Here is an 18,481-nt window from a genome sequence, read left to right as displayed (position 1 = left end):
TTAGTAAATTTAAACCTAATTAAGGTATTTAAGTTATATCTATTTTATTTTATTTTATTTTAGCATTTGTCTTTTGTATTTCAATTAACGGAAACCGTCTTTTAATAGTTTTAGTCAACAATAACAACACTGTCACTTTCATGTTGTTCCAAAACCTGAATGACTTTCCTTCTTCTGTGGAACATAAAAGAAGATACTTTTAAGAATGTCTCGGCTGTTTTTGTCCATACATTAAAAGTTAAAAGGGCTAAAAAACATAAAATAAATAACAACACTGGAATTCCATTGTAGGAACAAAGAAATGGAGCCATTCTGTGTTCCACAGTAGAAAGAAAGTTTGGGAAAACATGAGTGTGAGTAAATGATGGCAGAACTTTCATTTTTGCGTGAACTATCCCTTTAAGACTAGTGACAACACCTAGACAAACAACTTTTTTTTCTACGATAATCAAGCACTTTAATTTTCTAAGTCCTTCTGACTAAAAATTCTGAAAAGGAATATGCGGTTCTTAGCCACAATAAGCTGCAAAGAGGACCACATTTTATGCTGACAGTAAAAAGTCTTCTGTACTTGCAGACTAGAGGAAAAAACAGCTGGGAAATTCTGCCCTATAAAACTTGAAGTCGCTTAGCGTATTGTGTACAGCTCTTGACTGCTATCTAAACAGGTAATGAGTGGATTTGCATTTAATGTTGCAGAAAGTCACATCACAGCACAGCTATAACCAAATATTTACTCTTTATGGAGTAGGAATCACCATGTGAGTGTGTGTGTCTGTGTGTGTGTGTGTGTGTGTGTGTATGTGTGTGTACAGCACATGCCCAGGAGAGCTTTTGTGTCTTTTGCAGTGCTTTATGCTTTGTGGGTCCCATGGAGCCATGATAAATTAGGCTGCCATGTCTACTACTGTCTGTTCCACAGACTCTAAGATACTCTCTGTTTCTCTTAACCACACACACACACACACACACACAGTCTAGAAGCTACAAAGGTCAGTAGGCGGTCAGAGTAAAAATCAAATCAATACACAGAGTGGATGCTGGGCGAGTGTACGATGTTATTGTGTATACAAATGTGTTTGTGTGTTCACTCAGTATATTACATGGTCAGTGAGGAGAATATTATAACACACTCTCTCTTATGCGGCCCTAAAGAATCAGTTTACACAACTTCCCCTTAGAAATGTGCAGCATGTCTTATTCAGATCCAAAAACACGCTACACACACCCTGAAGTCTGAGTATATGGTGAAGCATTAAAATATACGTAGCATTCACATTGTGTGATCAGTAGCTGTTTGTCAGAGAGAAAATGACCCCCGGACACATTTGCATAAAGCATCAGAGTGTGCTGTTTTCAGATCAACATCTTGCTGGTCGCATTATTAGTTTCATTAGGATATGAAAGGCAAATGCTGAGCCCAAAATAGCACCCAGACTAAAGGTCATCCTGTGCACAGATGAAAGCATCTGTTCTGTGTGGGCACAGATCGCTCGAGCGCCAGATGATTACGCTTGTCAGTCAAAGGCCTGGCATTTCAAACATCGTGCAATTACAGGAGACTCAAACCAACTGCAACACAGCAACATAAAATCCATGTGCCTTTTGGGGAACTCCACGTATACATAATTAAAGAGCCTATGAAATCAAAACTGGACCATTAGTACATGTATGTTAGCTTAAAGGTCAACTATATGCTAGTTTCCTCCTAAATATTGTCAAAAATGGTCTGTTTTTGTATCTTCTGAACATTTACAGTGGACTTCGAACATCTCAAAAACTTCTGCAGTCGAAATCATGACCAGTGGATGGATTTTAAAATGCTTCTCAAATTCAGGAGCTTGTTTTCATGTGGGACCCTGTGGACTATCTTGTATCCCCGGCTTCAAGCATCTGCTGCCTATAAGAGTGAGAGCCTGCAGCTGTGTGTTTGTGTGTGTTTGCAGCGGTCACCATCTGAAACGCATCCATGCGGTGTGGTTCACATCCAGCTCATCGATTCCCAAGGATCAATAGGAATTTCTAGCACGTTTCAGTCCATGACACGGATCAGGTGAGTTGGGAGTGAAATCTGATATCCAGCGTGAGATGTGGTTTGATAGAGTGCAAATCTGGGATACTTACTGCTAGTAAACGGATCTAATGTAACATATGTAACAAAAAAATGTAATGTATACTAGTTTTGCAGAGCCGACTTGTTACCATATACAGACACACGCAAAAAATCAGAAACATTTTTACAGCATATTTTTAATCTTTCTTAATGTTAGTTAATAATTACAAATGAATTCTGAATTACATTTAAATACTTCTGTTCATTGTTTATGTTAGTTCAAAGTGCATTACATAATGTCAACAGATAAAGCATTTGATCTGAAAAAATGTATTAGTAAATGTTGAAACTAACATTGACTATTATGTAGAAGTATTGTTCATTGTCATATACTATTATAGTTTTTGTTCATATTTTGAAGTTAAATTTAAAGTTTTAGTAATTTTTGTGTGTTTTTGGAATTTCTGTTAGTTGTTTTTAATATATGTCTATACATTTTTATATTAAAATGTATTAGTTTTAGTTTATGTTGTTTTAGTTATTGTAGTACTTCAATTTAAACTAAATGACAATGAGAAATGTTGCCTTGGCAATCACCTGAAATACAAGTATAACCCTTTAACGCGTACGATCACACCGGTGCGATTAGAACGTTCAGTGCATCACGTGATCAACTGCTGAATTCAAAATTCAAATCTGCTTTTCCTGGCGCTGAGCCAGAGACGGACACGCTCGCTAGTCATATTATCACAACTATTCAGTGTTTTCAACCATTTAATGCTTATTTTAGGTTTCAGACATCTAAATACACACAAGTACTAGTAAAACAATAAATTTATAGTTTGTAAAATACACACCGATGTCTATGGAAGTGGCATTAATAGTCCATTCAATTATAATTTGACAACATGTTTTATTGATATCATATACACATATGTAGGTAACTTTAAAGTTTAGTCTACACTAATCCCAGTTCACCGGAAACTTACTTTAATGTCTTTCGGGAGGAGAGAGTGAATTTACGTGTCGTAAACCCCACAGCTCGGATTCAGCACGAACTAACATGGCGGCGCCCATCACCCGCTATAGATCAACTAACATGGTCATTATAAAGATGTTTACACTACCAAATACATTTACTTGCACGTATTTGAGAATCGGAATATCAGATATTTCTTAATATAGTGAACACGTCAGTGAATATTTGGAATAAAAAAGGAGCTATTGTGGCTGCGTTGTGTCACGTGACAAACATGATGCGTCTCCATGGAAACAGTAAAGCGATACGTTCTAAAATAACGGTCGCCTAAAAAAACTCACGCTGGGGTCTCAGTATATTTTAAACTCACGTGCGTTACACCAAATACACAAAATAATGATCTTTAAAAAAGCATCATATGACCCCTTTAAGATTTAAGTTTAAGAAATTTTTTTAACATTTTTTAGTTGCGTCACGCATTTCGTTGATTTGAACGAAAACAACGTATTCAGCTGACACAGAATAGCATACGCTGTTTACGTTCAGTGGAGACTCTCCAAAATGGCACCAGGGTACATTGCTGTCTATGGGACGGTCAGAGAGCTCTCAGAATTCATCAAAAATATCTTAATTTGTGTTCCGAAGATGAACGGAGGTCTTATGGGTTAGAACGACATGAGGGTGAGTAATTAATGACAGAATTTTCATTTTTGGGTGAACTATCCCTTTAACTACTGTAGTTAATTAATACTAATAAATGGAACCTTATTGTAAAGTTTTACGAAAATCACTTAATAACTTAATCACAACAAGAACTTAATCTGTCTACAAAAGTAAATTCAAGCATTTAAGCAGAAGCCTTCTGATCAGAAGGTTATAAATAACAATTAAAAACAAACACTTATTAATGGATAAAATGATATCCTGCCCTATAGTTTGTTGCGTTGAATATCCAGTTTTCACAGTTTTGAGCAGTTATTCAAAATTTTTAGTAAGAAATTTTAGGTGGGACATCTGAGATAAAATTGACACCTAAATGAGATTTTAAGGCTGTGCATGAGGCTCACCTGAAACAGGTGTCATCGAGGTGGGCGGCAGGCTGTTCATGTTGAGCGCCCCCACTTGGTGAATCTGTGTCGCTGGAAACGCCACACTGGGCGCTAAATAACCGCCGTGAGAAGCCGCCATAATCGCCGCCTGCTGCTGCATCAGCTAAACCAATAAAACAAAACAAGAGAAAGAAAACATTCAACATTAAATTAAATACAAAAACTGCAAATGCATCTAATTTGATTGAAAACGAAAGATCCTTTACCCCAAAAAAGCACTGTATCAGTACCAGTGATTGTAATCAGGGCCGCATTAAGACCGCACTGGGCCCCGGGGCTATGACTTACTGCAGGGCCCCCCATCACAATAATGATATATATATATATATATATATATATATAGGGTACAACAGGGCTAAAAGCCCACCTTAAGAAAGAATGTGCCATTCACAGCGCCTAAAATGTATATTTGCAGAAGCGCTCCAGTCAATCTACTCCACAGCCAATCACGGGCCCCCTCCTTGCTCAGACCCCGGGGCTGAAGCCCCGCCTAGCCCTATGGTTAAAACGGCCCTGATTGTAATGTCATGGTTTTGACAGATTACCATATTTATATCGCAAGGTATTTATAAGGTACTCCTTGGTACTTAAAAAATATGTCCAAAAACATATTACGGTAGTACTTTATTTTACAGTCCTGTTCCGTGAGTGCATGCTATATGTACTTATTATAGCAATTACAATAACTGGGTACTAACCTGAACCTACCCCTAAACCTAAACTTACCCATATATGCTAGTACTTTCTTGGATAAGTACACTGTAAGTACAAATACTGTAAAATAAAGTGTAACCATTACCATGGTATCTTGTTCACAAAAAACAGTAGCATGGCACTTGTTAGTTATATAACTTGACCCTATCAGAGATGCTACATGTGTCTGTAGGTGTTTAAATAAATTTGATCAAAGTACAATCCTAAAGTGAATTAACGAGCACAAATGCACTGTAGAATAGTCAATTACTGTAATTATGTCACTATGGCAACAACCATCTGCACAAACACAACAGTACAAAACAGACGTGATGTTCCGTGGAGTAAATAACAAACGCTGGATCTGAGTCCTGAAATGACTTCATATTGCAAAAACAGATTTTATTCTGGCCAAAAAATATATTTTTGAAACATACTGTAAATGTATGATATAAACAGTTCAGTTGAAAGAGGTTTATTTACCAAACTGAAGTTTTCCAAAAGCTTTCCATATTTTCCAAAAGTCAAAATATATTGCTATATAAAATCTTCAAGCTTCAGGGGCAAAATACATTGATAATATCAAAGTGCATTTTAAATATAATTGCAAATGTTGGTGAACTAAAACTTTTTTTATACAATATTCTTCTTTGCAGAACTGCTCAAGTTCAGTTAAATTTGAAGGTGACCATCTGTGGACTGCAGTGTTCAAGTCATTCCACAGATTTTCAGTGGGGTTTAAGTCTGGGCTCTGACAAGTCATGCAAGGACATTCACCTTTTTCTCCTTCAACCACTGTGTGCTCAGTTTTGCTGTGTGCTTTGGGTCATTTTCATGTTTTAAGGTAAACCTTCTTCCCATTGACAACTTTCTGGCGGAGGACAGCAGATTTTCCTCAAGAATTTGACAGTATTTTGCCCCGTCCATTTCTCCTTCTATCCTGACAGGTGCTCCAGTCCCTGCGGCAGAGAAACACCCCATAACAGGACACCCCCATAACAGGATATTACCACCTCCATGCTTTACTGTAGGAATGCTGTTATTTGGATGGTGAGCTGAATTGGATTTCTGCCAGACATATCTTTTGGTGTTGAGGCCAAATAATTCAATTTTAGTCTCATCTGCCTCAGAATCTTCAAGGTGTGTTTTGGCCAAGCTCAGTCATGACTGCATGCAGCTTTTTTCTTGCAGTCCTCCCATACAAGCCACATTTGTGGAGGATTTGTGATATTGTTGTCACATGCACACAATGACCACTCTTTGTCATAAATTCCTGCAGCTGCTTCAGAGTTACTGTAGGTCTCTCGGTCGCCTCTCTGATCAGTTTCCTCCGGCTCTTTCATCAGTTTGGAAAATTGTACATAAAATAAAACAATATACTATTTTTTAAATATATCATATATAAATAAAAATACAATTAAAATAAAATAAATTATATATATATATATATATATATATATATATATACATAAAGTATTTATTAATAAAAATATAATTTCATTTATTAATTAAATATTGCGGAAGATGATAGTGTGTGCCTTTGTGGAAATGACACAAATTCGCTTTCTAAAAGACGGCTGTAACTACACACACCAACTGACCACATCTTGACACGGACAGAGTGTGTAATGTATACATACATCAATCTAAATCACACTGATCTATAGGATAAACCATTAGCATGCATTCTTAATGACGGCGCTTTGTTTATCTGTGATGCTGGAGGATGAGATGCTCTATCAACATCAGAATCCACATTCATTTGAAACATTATCAAACAATGTACATAGAAGTACCATGGTATTCTCTGAATTACCCTGGAGTACCATGCATATCCAATGTACAGTAATGTACATGAATATTGCAATCATTTAGTAGCGGAGGATATAATAAAGTACTATAATATATTAATAGCACACTGTTGATTACTACAGAAAGCAATTTAATGTGATGTAATGTGTAATACTTTTTTAAGAGTCAAATGTGCACACTTTATTTCTGCATTTCATTTCAGCAAACCCTATAAAATGTCCAAATAAATGTAACTGAATATCAGTTTCCACCCATTCATCCAGTTTGGAGCGACGTCCTGATCCAGGGAGGGTATGTGTTTCACCAAATACCTTCCATTTCTTAATAACAGACTTCACTGTGCTTCTAGGCACTGATAAAGCCTTTGAACTGTTTTTGTCTCCATCTCCTGACTTGTGCTTGTCCACAACTTTATGCCAGAGCTCTTTTGACACCCATAGTTGTATCTTGCCACCCATAGCTGATTGTTTGCTTCAGCTGCACTACCAAGGACTGCAATGCTCCAGGAAAGCTCTTTTCATGCTGAGCTAATCAAAACGAGCACAGCTGATCACAGTTGAAGGTCAAATGGCTTTGCGTGCCATTGAGAAGGTGATTAGCTACACCTGATTGAGTCTGACCACATCTTGACACGGACAGAGTGTGTAATGTATACATACATCAATCTAAATCACACTGATCTATAGGATAAACCATTAGCATGCATTCTTAATGACGGCGCTTTGTTTATCTGTGATGCTGGAGGATGAGATGCTCTATCAACATCAGAATCCACATTCATTTGAAACATTATCAAACAATGTACATAGAAGTACCATGGTATTCTCTGAATTACCCTGGAGTACCATGCATATCCAATGTACAGTAATGTACATGAATATTGCAATCATTTAGTAGCGGAGGATATAATAAAGTACTATAATATATTAATAGCACACTGTTGATTACTACAGAAAGCAATTTAATGTGATGTAATGTGTAATACTTTTTTAAGAGTCAAATGTGCACACTTTATTTCTGCATTTCATTTCAGCAAACCCTATAAAATGTCCAAATAAATGTAACTGAATATCAGTTTCCACCCAGCTTTAGTTAAGTTTAAGTGAACTGATTGCATAAAATATCAAATTTCAAAATGTATTGTAATACAAAATTTGCTTCAGGAGCAAAATTAATTGATAATATCAAATTACATTTTAGTGTACAAATGTGGGTGGGCTAGAATAAACTATTTTGCATTTTCCTTATTTCTTGAAATGTATTTTTAAAATACATTTTAGACAATAATTATATTTCGATTTTTCAATATATAAAACGGAAGCTTGTTTCTGCCACAGGATAAAAATAAAAATTATAAAAAATATAATTATGACTTTTTACCTCACAATTCGGACATTTTTCCTTGCAATTCTGAGATTATATCGCACAGTTTGGACTAATTTGTACAGAAATGCGAGATATAAACTCGCATAAACTCTAATTGTGTGTGGGGAAAAAAAGCAGAATTGTGAGATAAGAAGTCAAAATTACCTTTTCTATTTTTTTTATTGTCAGGAAAAAAAAAAAAAATAAAAAAAAATGCTGAGATGTAAACTTGGAATTCCAAGAAAAAAATCTCTCGATTTTGAGTTTATTTCTTGCTATTTTGATTGTAAGAAAAAAGTCTGAAATGTGAGATGAAAAGTTGCAATTACCTTTTTTTTTAAAATATATATATATATATATATTTTATTTCGTGGTGGAAACAGGCTTCCATAAAAAAGGGACCCCAAATAACAAAAAATATATAAAAAAAACACATCTGTTTAAAAACATAATAAGATATAATATATAAGATATATATGTCCAAATAAATAACTATTGTACTGAATATCAGTTTCTAGCTGCCTTAATTCAGTTCCAAAAAAAACTACCAAATTCACATGGCAAATAAACTCCCGTCCAGCCCTGAGACACAAAGATGAGCTGAAAGCCTCTGTGATAAACTCATTTACTGGAGCGATGCATGTATGTGTGTGTGTGTATTTGTGTATGCATCTGCGATTTTATTGAATGCTAATGCGTGCTGAAATCCCTAGGTACTGTGAGGCAATCAGCGCTCCATCATGGGCCAATTACTCGTGTAGTGCCGCTATGAGAAGTGCACAGCTCAATGCAAAGCCTTCAGTCGCTCACATGGAGAAAAGGAGGACGACACGCGTACTTATGCATGTTTGCGGGGACGTGCTGACATGTGTTGAGAGGAAAATGGGAAAATGGAAGTGTTTGGTGTATGAAGAAATGAGATGTCTAAACGGATGACAATAATCACTTGTTTTGCCACTCCGTCAAAGTGTAGCTGTAGTTTAAACGGTTGGGTGGCCTCACTGTGCAACAGTAAAATTGTGTTAACCGGCAGAGATCCTGCTGTAGTGTTTATATCCAGAAGACAACAAAGCATGCAGATTAGTTTTTTGGGAATTAATTTATTATGAATAAACACATCTTTTGGATTGTGTGCATCAAAAAAAAAAAAGGAAAAAAGAATGAATGAATGCATAGAAGCTTTTTTACACCATGGGATGAAAAAAATTTAAAAAGGTAATTGCAACTTTTTATCTCATAATTCTGATTTTTTTTCCCCCTTACAATTCTGAGTTAATATCTCCCAATCTGGCCTTTTTTTCCCCTCGTAATTTGGAGGATATAAAATCACAATTTTGGAAAAAAAAGTCAGAATTGTGTGATACAGACTCAAAATTCATATTTTTTTTGCAACTACAAATGTAATTTATGGACAAAAGAGTTAGATTTTCAACAAATTACCCTCTCTGATGTTTGCTCTGCTTTAAAAGAATCAGATATGAATAAATCGCCAGGTCCTGATCATATTCCCCCTTTGTTTTTAAAACTAGCAGCTGATATTATCTCACTTCCACTGACGTATTTGTTTAATCTTTCATGATCAACTAATAAAATCCCTAGGATTTGGAAATCAGCATTTGTAGTTCCCCTGTCAAAAGGGGGTGATCCTTCTTTAATGGATAACTATAGACTTATATCTAAGCTCTGTATTCTCTCGGAACTTTTGGAAAATCTAGTTCGCAAACAGCTGACACAGTCTTTAAACTGTCATAATATTCTGTCTATTAACCAATCCGCGTTCCGTAAAGAGCACAGTACTACTTCGGCTATTTTAAAAGTTTTAAATAACATTGTGGAGTCCTTAGATAATAAACAACATGTAAATGTAAATGTAAATGTAAACAACATTGTGCTTGTCTTTTTATTGACTTATCACAGGCCTTTGATACTGTGGTTCATGACATATTATTAAATAGGCTAAGATGGGTATGACTAAATCAGAAAATGTTATTTTGTGGTTCATTGCTTATTTAAAGCGAAGAACCTAATGTGTACAGATGGAAGGTGTTCAGTCAGATCCTCTGGAGGTTGTTAAGGGAGTCCCACAAGAATCTGTGTTGGGGCCATTATTATTCAGTATACAGTGGGTACGGAAAGTATTCAGACCCCCTTAAATTTTTCACTCTTTGTTATATTGCAGCCATTTGCTAAAATCATTTAAGTTAATTTTTTTTCCTCATTAATGTACAAAATTTCTAGCATTCTTCTGACTTCTTAGGGGAGCCAGATTACTTCAGTGTCAGAGTACAATTACCTGGGTATTATTATAGATAACACATTACGTTTTGGTTTACATATTAAGTATTTGAAACAAAAATTAAAGAAAAAGTTAGGGTTTTATGTTAGAAATAAGTCGTGCTTTTCATTCAATGTGAGGAAAAAATTAGTGTCCGCTACTTTTTTACCAGTTCTCGATTATGGGGATGTAGTGTATCAGCATGCTCCCTCTTACCTTCTTTCTTCCTTGGATGCTTTGTACCATGGTGCTCTGAGATTTATAACTGATTGTACATTTTCAACACACCATTGTAAACTATATAAAAGAGTTGCATGGCCTTCTTTGAGTATTTGGAGAAAAACGCATTGGTATCTATTGATATATAAATCCATATTGGGTTATTTGCCATTTTATCTGTTGTTTCATTCAAAGGACTTTATCTGGCAATTACCCATTATGTTCTCAATCAAATTATAATCTACGTGTGGCCCTTGTCAGAACTGAGCTTGGAAAAACTTCCTTTAAATATGCTGCCACTTCAGATTGGAATCTTCTCCAAAAGGAGATGAAGTTACAAAACTTGGTGTCTTATAATTATTTTAAAATGTTACAACAAGGATTGATGAATAGAAAGTTCACAAGAACAGCAAGGATTTTAACTCAATTATTAGGTAATACATAAAAATGTTCAGGTTACATTTCCAGCCAAAAATGGTAATAAAATGATGAGGCTCATCATTGCTGTTTTGTTTGTGTGCTCTAGTCGAACAAAGCATGCACAACTAGATATGAATCACGGAAATCACATTAAATAACAAGTACGCTGGGAACAAATCATAATTAACATGACAAATACTCGCATCAGGTTAATGTCCTCTGAATTGTTTGCTTATGATTACCAAAAGCTGAGTTTCTTTGCAAGAGCCAGGCACCTCCTGTGTGCAGCTGCACAGCAATCCACCAAGTGGCACTGCACACCACCAACTGCTCCTCAATCACAACACAACACACCCACTCACTCACTCAGGGGGTTTTCAAACTTACATCAGTCTGGAGCTCTGTTCACAAAATGAGCATAATTATTGTTGACAAACTCCTTCCATGGTCACTACAAAAGCCTTTGGATTGAAGCATGACACAGCAGAATTACACCGCTGTAACGTGGTTGAAATGAAGTAAATTTGTGGCCTGTTCTTTGTTTACATTGAGAAAGGTTTCTGAAATGCCCTTCAGTGCTTGACTGCTCGTGCTTTGGTTCTTGAGCAGTGCGCACTGGAACATTACAGCCTCCAATCCTCTCTCGCCTTTATTTGTGTCTTCTATTCCAGTGCCAGGTCTTTAAGACATCAATGCAGTGCCAGAGAATGCTGGAGCAGGGCATTGTGGGACATAGAGTACAGTGTCAAATAACCTTTACCAGTGCATTGATCATAATTTTTAGTGCACAAATTGAGATGTTACACCTGTTGTGCTAATTTTTCAACTTCAAAAGAATTACAACTGGAAATAGAATAGAGATGATATTCTCAATCCATTCTGAGTGTGAAAGAAAACTGAAACAACCATAAGCTGATCTTTAGGGTTAACAATTCTATGTGGTTCTATTCTATTCTATTCTATTCTATTCTATTCTATTCTATTCAAATATATGGTTCTTTTCTGTTCTGTTTCATTAGATTCAATATGGTTCCATGTGGCTCTATTCCATTTTTTTCTGTTCTGTCCTATGACTCTGTCTAGTTAGATTCTATATGGTCCTGTACAATTTTATGTGGTTCTATTCTATTCTATTCTATTCTATTCTATTCCACTGTATTCCATTCTATTGGGTTATTTTCTGTTCTGTTCTATTTCATTAGATTCAATATGGTTCCATGTGGCTCTATTCCATTATTTTCTGTTCTGTCCTATGACTCTGTTTTGTTTGATTCTGTATGGTTCTGTAAACTTTTATGTTGCTCTATTCTATTCTATTCTATTCTATTCTCTGACTCAGTTTTGTTAGATTCTATATGGTTCTATTCTATAATATTCTGTTCTACCATATTCTATTCTGTTCCATTCTATATGGTTATTTTCTGTTCTGTTCTATCCCCTGACTTGGTTCTATTCTATTCTATTCTATTCTATTCTATTCCACTGCACTACATTTTATATGGTTCTGTTTTGTTCTATCCTCTGACTCATTTTTTATTTTATTCTATTCTATTCTATTGTTCTGTATTACATTCTATCTTTTTTTTTCAATCTGACTGTTTTCTTAGATTCTATATGGTTCTGTTCAATTCTATGTGTCTCTGTTCTGTTCTACTCTGTTCTATATTGTGTCCTCTTTTGAACACTCTGCTGAGTCATAGTTGGCAATCTTTATGAAACTGTTCTGAAATCACAGCACACTTTTCAAACAACTCAACCCAAACCGCTGTCAAAAAGAGCCACAATTCCAGAAATCTTCCTAAATAACCCTCATGATATTATGCAAATGCTGTTGGCAGGATCTATAATCCCAGCACTTCCTGTGCGGGATAACAGTGCTGCCTGTGTGCTGCTGTATCACACTATGACCAAAATTAATAGTCTATTTCACTCAATGTGTGTGTGAGAGGGAGTGTGTATTTATTTGCTTCCTCTAGGGCAGGATTTCACTATTTAAGGCAATGTTTGAAGTGCTACTCATTCCCATTTAAATAATCCACATGCAATTTAAATCAGTCAGGTTCAAACTGAGAGTCTGAACCTGCAGAGAGAATGTCTCGGGTTATGCATGTAACCATGATTCCCCGAGAGGGAACAAGACGTTGCTTCCTCTAGCAGACACTATTGGGACTGCCACCAGCAAGGACTGGTGTCTGAAACATGTGTGAAATAATTCCAATCCCATTGGCCCACATAGCCCATGACGTCACAGGCAGGTGCCCGGAAGTATAAGAGGGCCTCTGCCGAACACGCCACCAACTTGGTTGTCGTAAGGAGACGTAAAAACAGGCAAGTGTCTGGTTACATGCGTAAACCTAGACGTTCCCCTTCTAGGGAACTCGCACTGTGTCCTCTAGCGGACACTATGGGGAATGAAATGCCCACTCAGCCATGCCTTGTCGCATGCCTGTTCACCTGGTGAGAGAGCACCAAGGGAAGCCACAGACATACACCACACCTTCCCTCAGAGAGGGGGCAAGCCATCAACGCCTGTGGCCACTAACATAACTCTGTAAAAATGGGGAACCCAGCCAATCAGGAGGGACACTCCATTAACCAATCTGAGAGCACAGCTATCTTCAGAAGTCTATGTTACAATGAGCCAAAGCAGCATGCAGGGCTCAGGGGGATGCCCACTTAAAAAACCCATAGGAATAGGGGGGCAGCCCAAACCCCTACTACCTGACTAAGCTGAAGGGGTAAAGGGAGGTAGACCATCTACTTAAAACCCTAACAGGGGAGACGGCTAGAAAAGAGCTTAGGGGCCTGCCTACTTGAAAAAAACAGATAAAGGGGGTAGGCCAACCACTGAGAGTACTTAAAAAAGCCCACATTACAAGGGAGAGACCGGCCTTTCAGTCAATGTTTCGCCAGCAAGCAACATCATTAGTCCAGCCTTAGAGTCTGATGTAAGCAGTGGTCTCGCATCTCAACCACTGCTTCAACGGAAGTGCCGAAAATCCCGGAAGGTGAAAGCGGAGCATCAAGAAGAAAGGCTTTCTCTTTCCTCCCAATGTCCACAAGATTTATTCACAAATGCCTCTCTGTAGCCACCATTACTGCCATCACACACCCAATGGCAACAGCAGTCTGTTTAGTGGCATGAAGAGCCAAGTCTGTGGTGTGGCGCAGTTCCTCGACTGCCTCAGGGGACAAACCCTGAAAGGGGTAGAAAGGGGAGACCCCTGGGGGAGGGGAGGTCATGACCAGCCAGAAAGCGCTTGTCCAATCTGCCACAGGCGGCCTTCTGCCTTTTGCATGACCAGACTAAATCATGCCTCTTTGTAGTCTGCGCCATTACCTCCAGCATTTCCCCATATGCAGGACTGGAGGTTGGGAAGATTCAGTGTTCTCACTTTTATCTCCATCGCCAACCACATCCACATCCTTATTCTCACTAGATCAGCCCAATTTAGCGCTATCCGCAGAATCAGTTGACCCAAGAGAAAGAGTTTCTGGATCCCCCAGAGCACATGAAATCGCAGTGGAAGCTTTCGAAAGGTGCTTACCCTTTTCAAACTTTTCTGCAAGCTCGACTTGTGAACCCCACGATCTGAGTCTACGCTGTGCCTCGGCAGCAGTGGGACCTGAACTGTGAGACGCAGACGCTTGTCCCTCATCCCTAGAGAAGACAGACAAACGCGAACAGAGCTTTTTTTTATTGAGAATTTCTCACAATGAGCAAATTCAGAGCCCTCGAGCACCGAAAGAGTGTGTTCCTCACCAAGACATATAACACATAGATTGTGTGTGTCCTCGGTTGTCAGAAACATCGGACACAGAGGCACACACTTTCTAAAATGCTCTCTTGGCTTGGTTTTCTCCATAATGCCTTCACATGCACTGTCAAACAAACGGCTCCTGAAGACAACAAATGTTGGTGACATATTCGGCAGGCGCCCTCAGTCACGGGCTACGTGGGCCAATGGGATTGGAGTTGTTTCACATGTGCTTCAGACACCGGTCCTGCTGTCGGCAGTCCCCATAGTTCCCACTAGAGGATGCAGCGCGAGTTCCCTAGAAGGGGAACTTGGTCACTTACCAAACCAGTATCTGTGTCCCTGTGACCTCTGTGCTGTGCTGGCAGAGTGCATTATCTCAACAGCAGGCACTGCTGCTAACAGACCACTTCTTTTTCAGAATAAATGTGAAATATAGATTTGATGTTTTTATTTATGATGTGTTTAATAGAAGTTAAAAGAGTATGAGATGCTGAAGTTAGCTTAATTTCTAACTGTTAAGGGTAATGTAATACACCAAACTTCTGAACGGTAGCGCAAGTTTTGTTTTGTTTTTCAAAGAAGAAATTAATAAAGAAAGGAACACTTTTATTCAGCGAGGATGCATTAAATGGATCACGTTGCAGTAAAGACTTTTAAATTGTAAAAAAATATATATATTTAAATGTAAAAAAAAGAAGAAAATAAAGGTATAAAAAGTATTAAAATGTTGTTAGCAGGCGCCCTCTTATACTTCTGGGCGCCCGCCTGTGACATCACAGGCTACATGGGCTAGTGGGATTGGAATTGTTTCACATGTGAAACAATGTTGGCGGCAGTCCCCATAGTGTTGCTAGAGGACGCAGCGTCGTCTCGTTCCCTAGAAGGAGAATTGGGTTTGTGCCTGTTTGTGGTCTGTATGTATCTATAATGAACACACTGTAAGTATGCACATGTGAATGCTAGGTTTGTGTAGATTGCTAATATATGAATATGCCGTCAGTTCAACTAACTTTAATTTGCTCAGCAAGATCCTACTGCTCTCTATTCACTCTCCATTTAATGTAACTGTTGTCTAAGAGACTTTTCTTTATGGGTTGCAGTATACAGTGTTGGGTGTAGGGCTGGGCAAAAAATCGAATCACCAGAAGCGGCTTTACTGACGAGATGCGCATGAAAATCGCATTTGATTTTTTGCACAGCCCTAGTTGGGTGTAACGTGTTACTAAGTAACCAAAAATATAAAAACAAAATCTAATTCAAAATATTAACTATTACACCGCCCTGCATCATATTTGCTGAATGAAATTCAATACTTGTTTCTTACTAATTTTGGCATGCTGATTTAAAAAATAATGCTTTTTGCTTGAGAATGTCACACTTTCTCACACAATATGATGAGCATTTCGTAGCAATATTCATTTGTAAGGTGAAGAAGTCTTGTAGTCTCCCTTAATCAGCAGAAAATCTGCCACAAAGACATGATTTCTGTCTTCCTCTGAGCCAGAATACAATTATTTGTTCAATTCTCAGCCAGTTTTCACATATATGACATTATTTTCATGCCTAATCCTGATTTCAAGGTTAGAACTATGGCCAGTAACAGAAAAAAATGCAAACATGACATAGATGTTTTCTGCTACATCTGTGGGTATTTTACTACATCTAAACAGCAACAGAAAAATACAGATTTTGGGGAAAAAAAGCAAGTTTTGTAAAGTTGTTTGACATTAAATGAAGTATAGGAACATATTTTCCCACTCCTTTGCATATTGTAAGTAAAAAAATACATTTTGAATACTTATTTTTGTTATTAAAACCAAAACTTCTGACATTTGACGGCTTTTGTTATTTTAGTGCATGATGCATATATATATAATTTGTAAAATCTTCATTCTTATTTTGTGAGAAAAAAATGCATTTTTATTGATATTTTTGAACTCAGCATCATAAAATTAGGTAAGATTAGGTATTTTTTATTAGGCAAATCAGCAAATTATTAGGCAAAAGATGCAGGGCTGTGCATATCCATGATACTAAAATAGCACTGAATTCCTGTTATACTGCCCTGGTAAATGCAATGCAAACTTATGCTATGCATTGCACTGTGCACTGCATTCTGGCACATTATGTAAAGCAATAATTTGTGAAATCGAACTTGCTAATAGCTATAGGTATTTCATGCACTTAAATATTTGTGTGCACAATTCAAGTTGTATGTGTGTTTCAACATGTGCGGTTGTATTTACTGTGTACGGGGACATAGAACAGGTGGATGATGGGATACCTGGGGGTTTTCCTTCTGTTGGTTCCATGTTTAGATGTCACAGAAGGAATTGCACACAGATAGCACAGTATGTTCACACACGCGCGGGATAATAAGAGGCAAGCCGCTAACATGGCGAGGAGGCGCACGCGGTTCTGGCGAAGGATCATATGGATTATAAAATCAAAGCTGTAGTTTGAAATGTCACACACACACACATGCACACAGTAATTAAAACTAAACGCCTGCAGGGTATATGCTATATATAGAGCACGGCGCTCTGCTTGACAAGAGGTACGGATCCTCAAACTTCTGTGAGACTCCGTGAGCTGAAAAGTATTTAAAATAGCGGCTAACTTTCACACAATCAGATCAGGCTTAATCTGTATCTAATGCCGTTATCGTTTCAAGTAATACGCTTATGAATATGCACAGAAATCCATGTGCTTTGAATACATTATCCATTACATAAATGAAGTAGGATTCATCTAAAGAAGATGAATTACTCAAAGCGCATTTGGCTTCTCTAACCATGCTGAGTATGCCGAACTAGGCCAGGATGATGAAGCTATGAAAAAATCATCTTGATATTTTTCAGCCTCTTGATAATATTTGATATATTAAAAAGTACATAAAAAAAAAAAGCAAATTACAGTACATGCAAATTTCAGTCTATATGTTTGATTAAACAATTTACTGAATCAGAGTTTTCAACTGATTCATAGAAATGAATCAAACAAACAAGTCAAATAAATCAAATAAGAACAGCTATTAAAATCTCGTACTCTTAAGGTGCAAAACATGTATGAATAACAAAACGTCTCAGGTCACGTATGTAACCCTAGTTCCTCGAGGGAATGAGACGCTGCGTCGGAATTTCACAATTGACAGACAACAATAAATATGACTGACACACACAGAGCGCTACGCTGAATGACAGAAAGCTGACGCTGGCTCCGTCGCACGTGCTTTTATAGCTTCCTGGTCATGACGTCACCCGCCCGTGACGTCCCGCTCAGCTATTGGACTGATTTCACATGTTATTCAGAGCGTGGTCACAGAAGGTGTTCCCCTAGCGTTTCCGACGCAGCTCGAGTTCCTGAAGAGGAACTAACCTTTTGACACTGTCTTTAGGAAACTTAATGCCCAAATAAAAGGTGCAAGCTGCTTATTTTTATATTTATATAAAAACATACTGTGAATGTTTGATATTTTACTCAACATTATGCCAAACACATGAACTCAAAACCACAGGTTATAAAAGTGTCCTTTATAATCAAAACCAAATACTCCAAATGTAAACAAACCGTAAAAACCCGCACAAAAACTCTTGGGTTTTTCTGCAAGTATTCATGGGTTGGGAATTGAAATTCTGTTAATGCATTATTCAGCAGCATAGTGAGAGTGAAAAACGGCTTCAGACAAGGACAGTGGTCATTAATCTGAGGCTGTGAGAATTCAGATACGCTCTGTACAGCACAAGTACACGGGACGATTCTTTAGGCCCTTTAGGAGCATGCAATGCATGTTGT

General features: G+C 37.5%; 1 protein-coding gene across 1 annotated transcript in view; it reads right to left on the bottom strand.

Moving 5' to 3' along the window:
* Nucleotides 1–18,481, bottom strand: part of LOC107667861 (CUGBP Elav-like family member 5) — a 208,988-nt gene that overhangs the window by 16,580 nt on the left and 173,927 nt on the right. The window contains exon 7 of the mRNA XM_016459588.1: nucleotides 4,100–4,244. Coding sequence (XP_016315074.1) covers nucleotides 4,100–4,244 — 145 coding nt within the window. The remainder of the gene's footprint in view (nucleotides 1–4,099; nucleotides 4,245–18,481) is intronic.

This window comes from Sinocyclocheilus anshuiensis, unplaced genomic scaffold, assembly GCF_001515605.1.
Source record: "Sinocyclocheilus anshuiensis isolate Anshui unplaced genomic scaffold, SAMN03320099.WGS_v1.1 scaffold1325, whole genome shotgun sequence".
NCBI classification, from domain to species: domain Eukaryota; kingdom Metazoa; phylum Chordata; class Actinopteri; order Cypriniformes; family Cyprinidae; genus Sinocyclocheilus; species Sinocyclocheilus anshuiensis.
The sequence above is the reverse complement of the archived record's forward strand: the minus strand, read 5'-3'. Positions and strand labels throughout refer to the sequence as shown.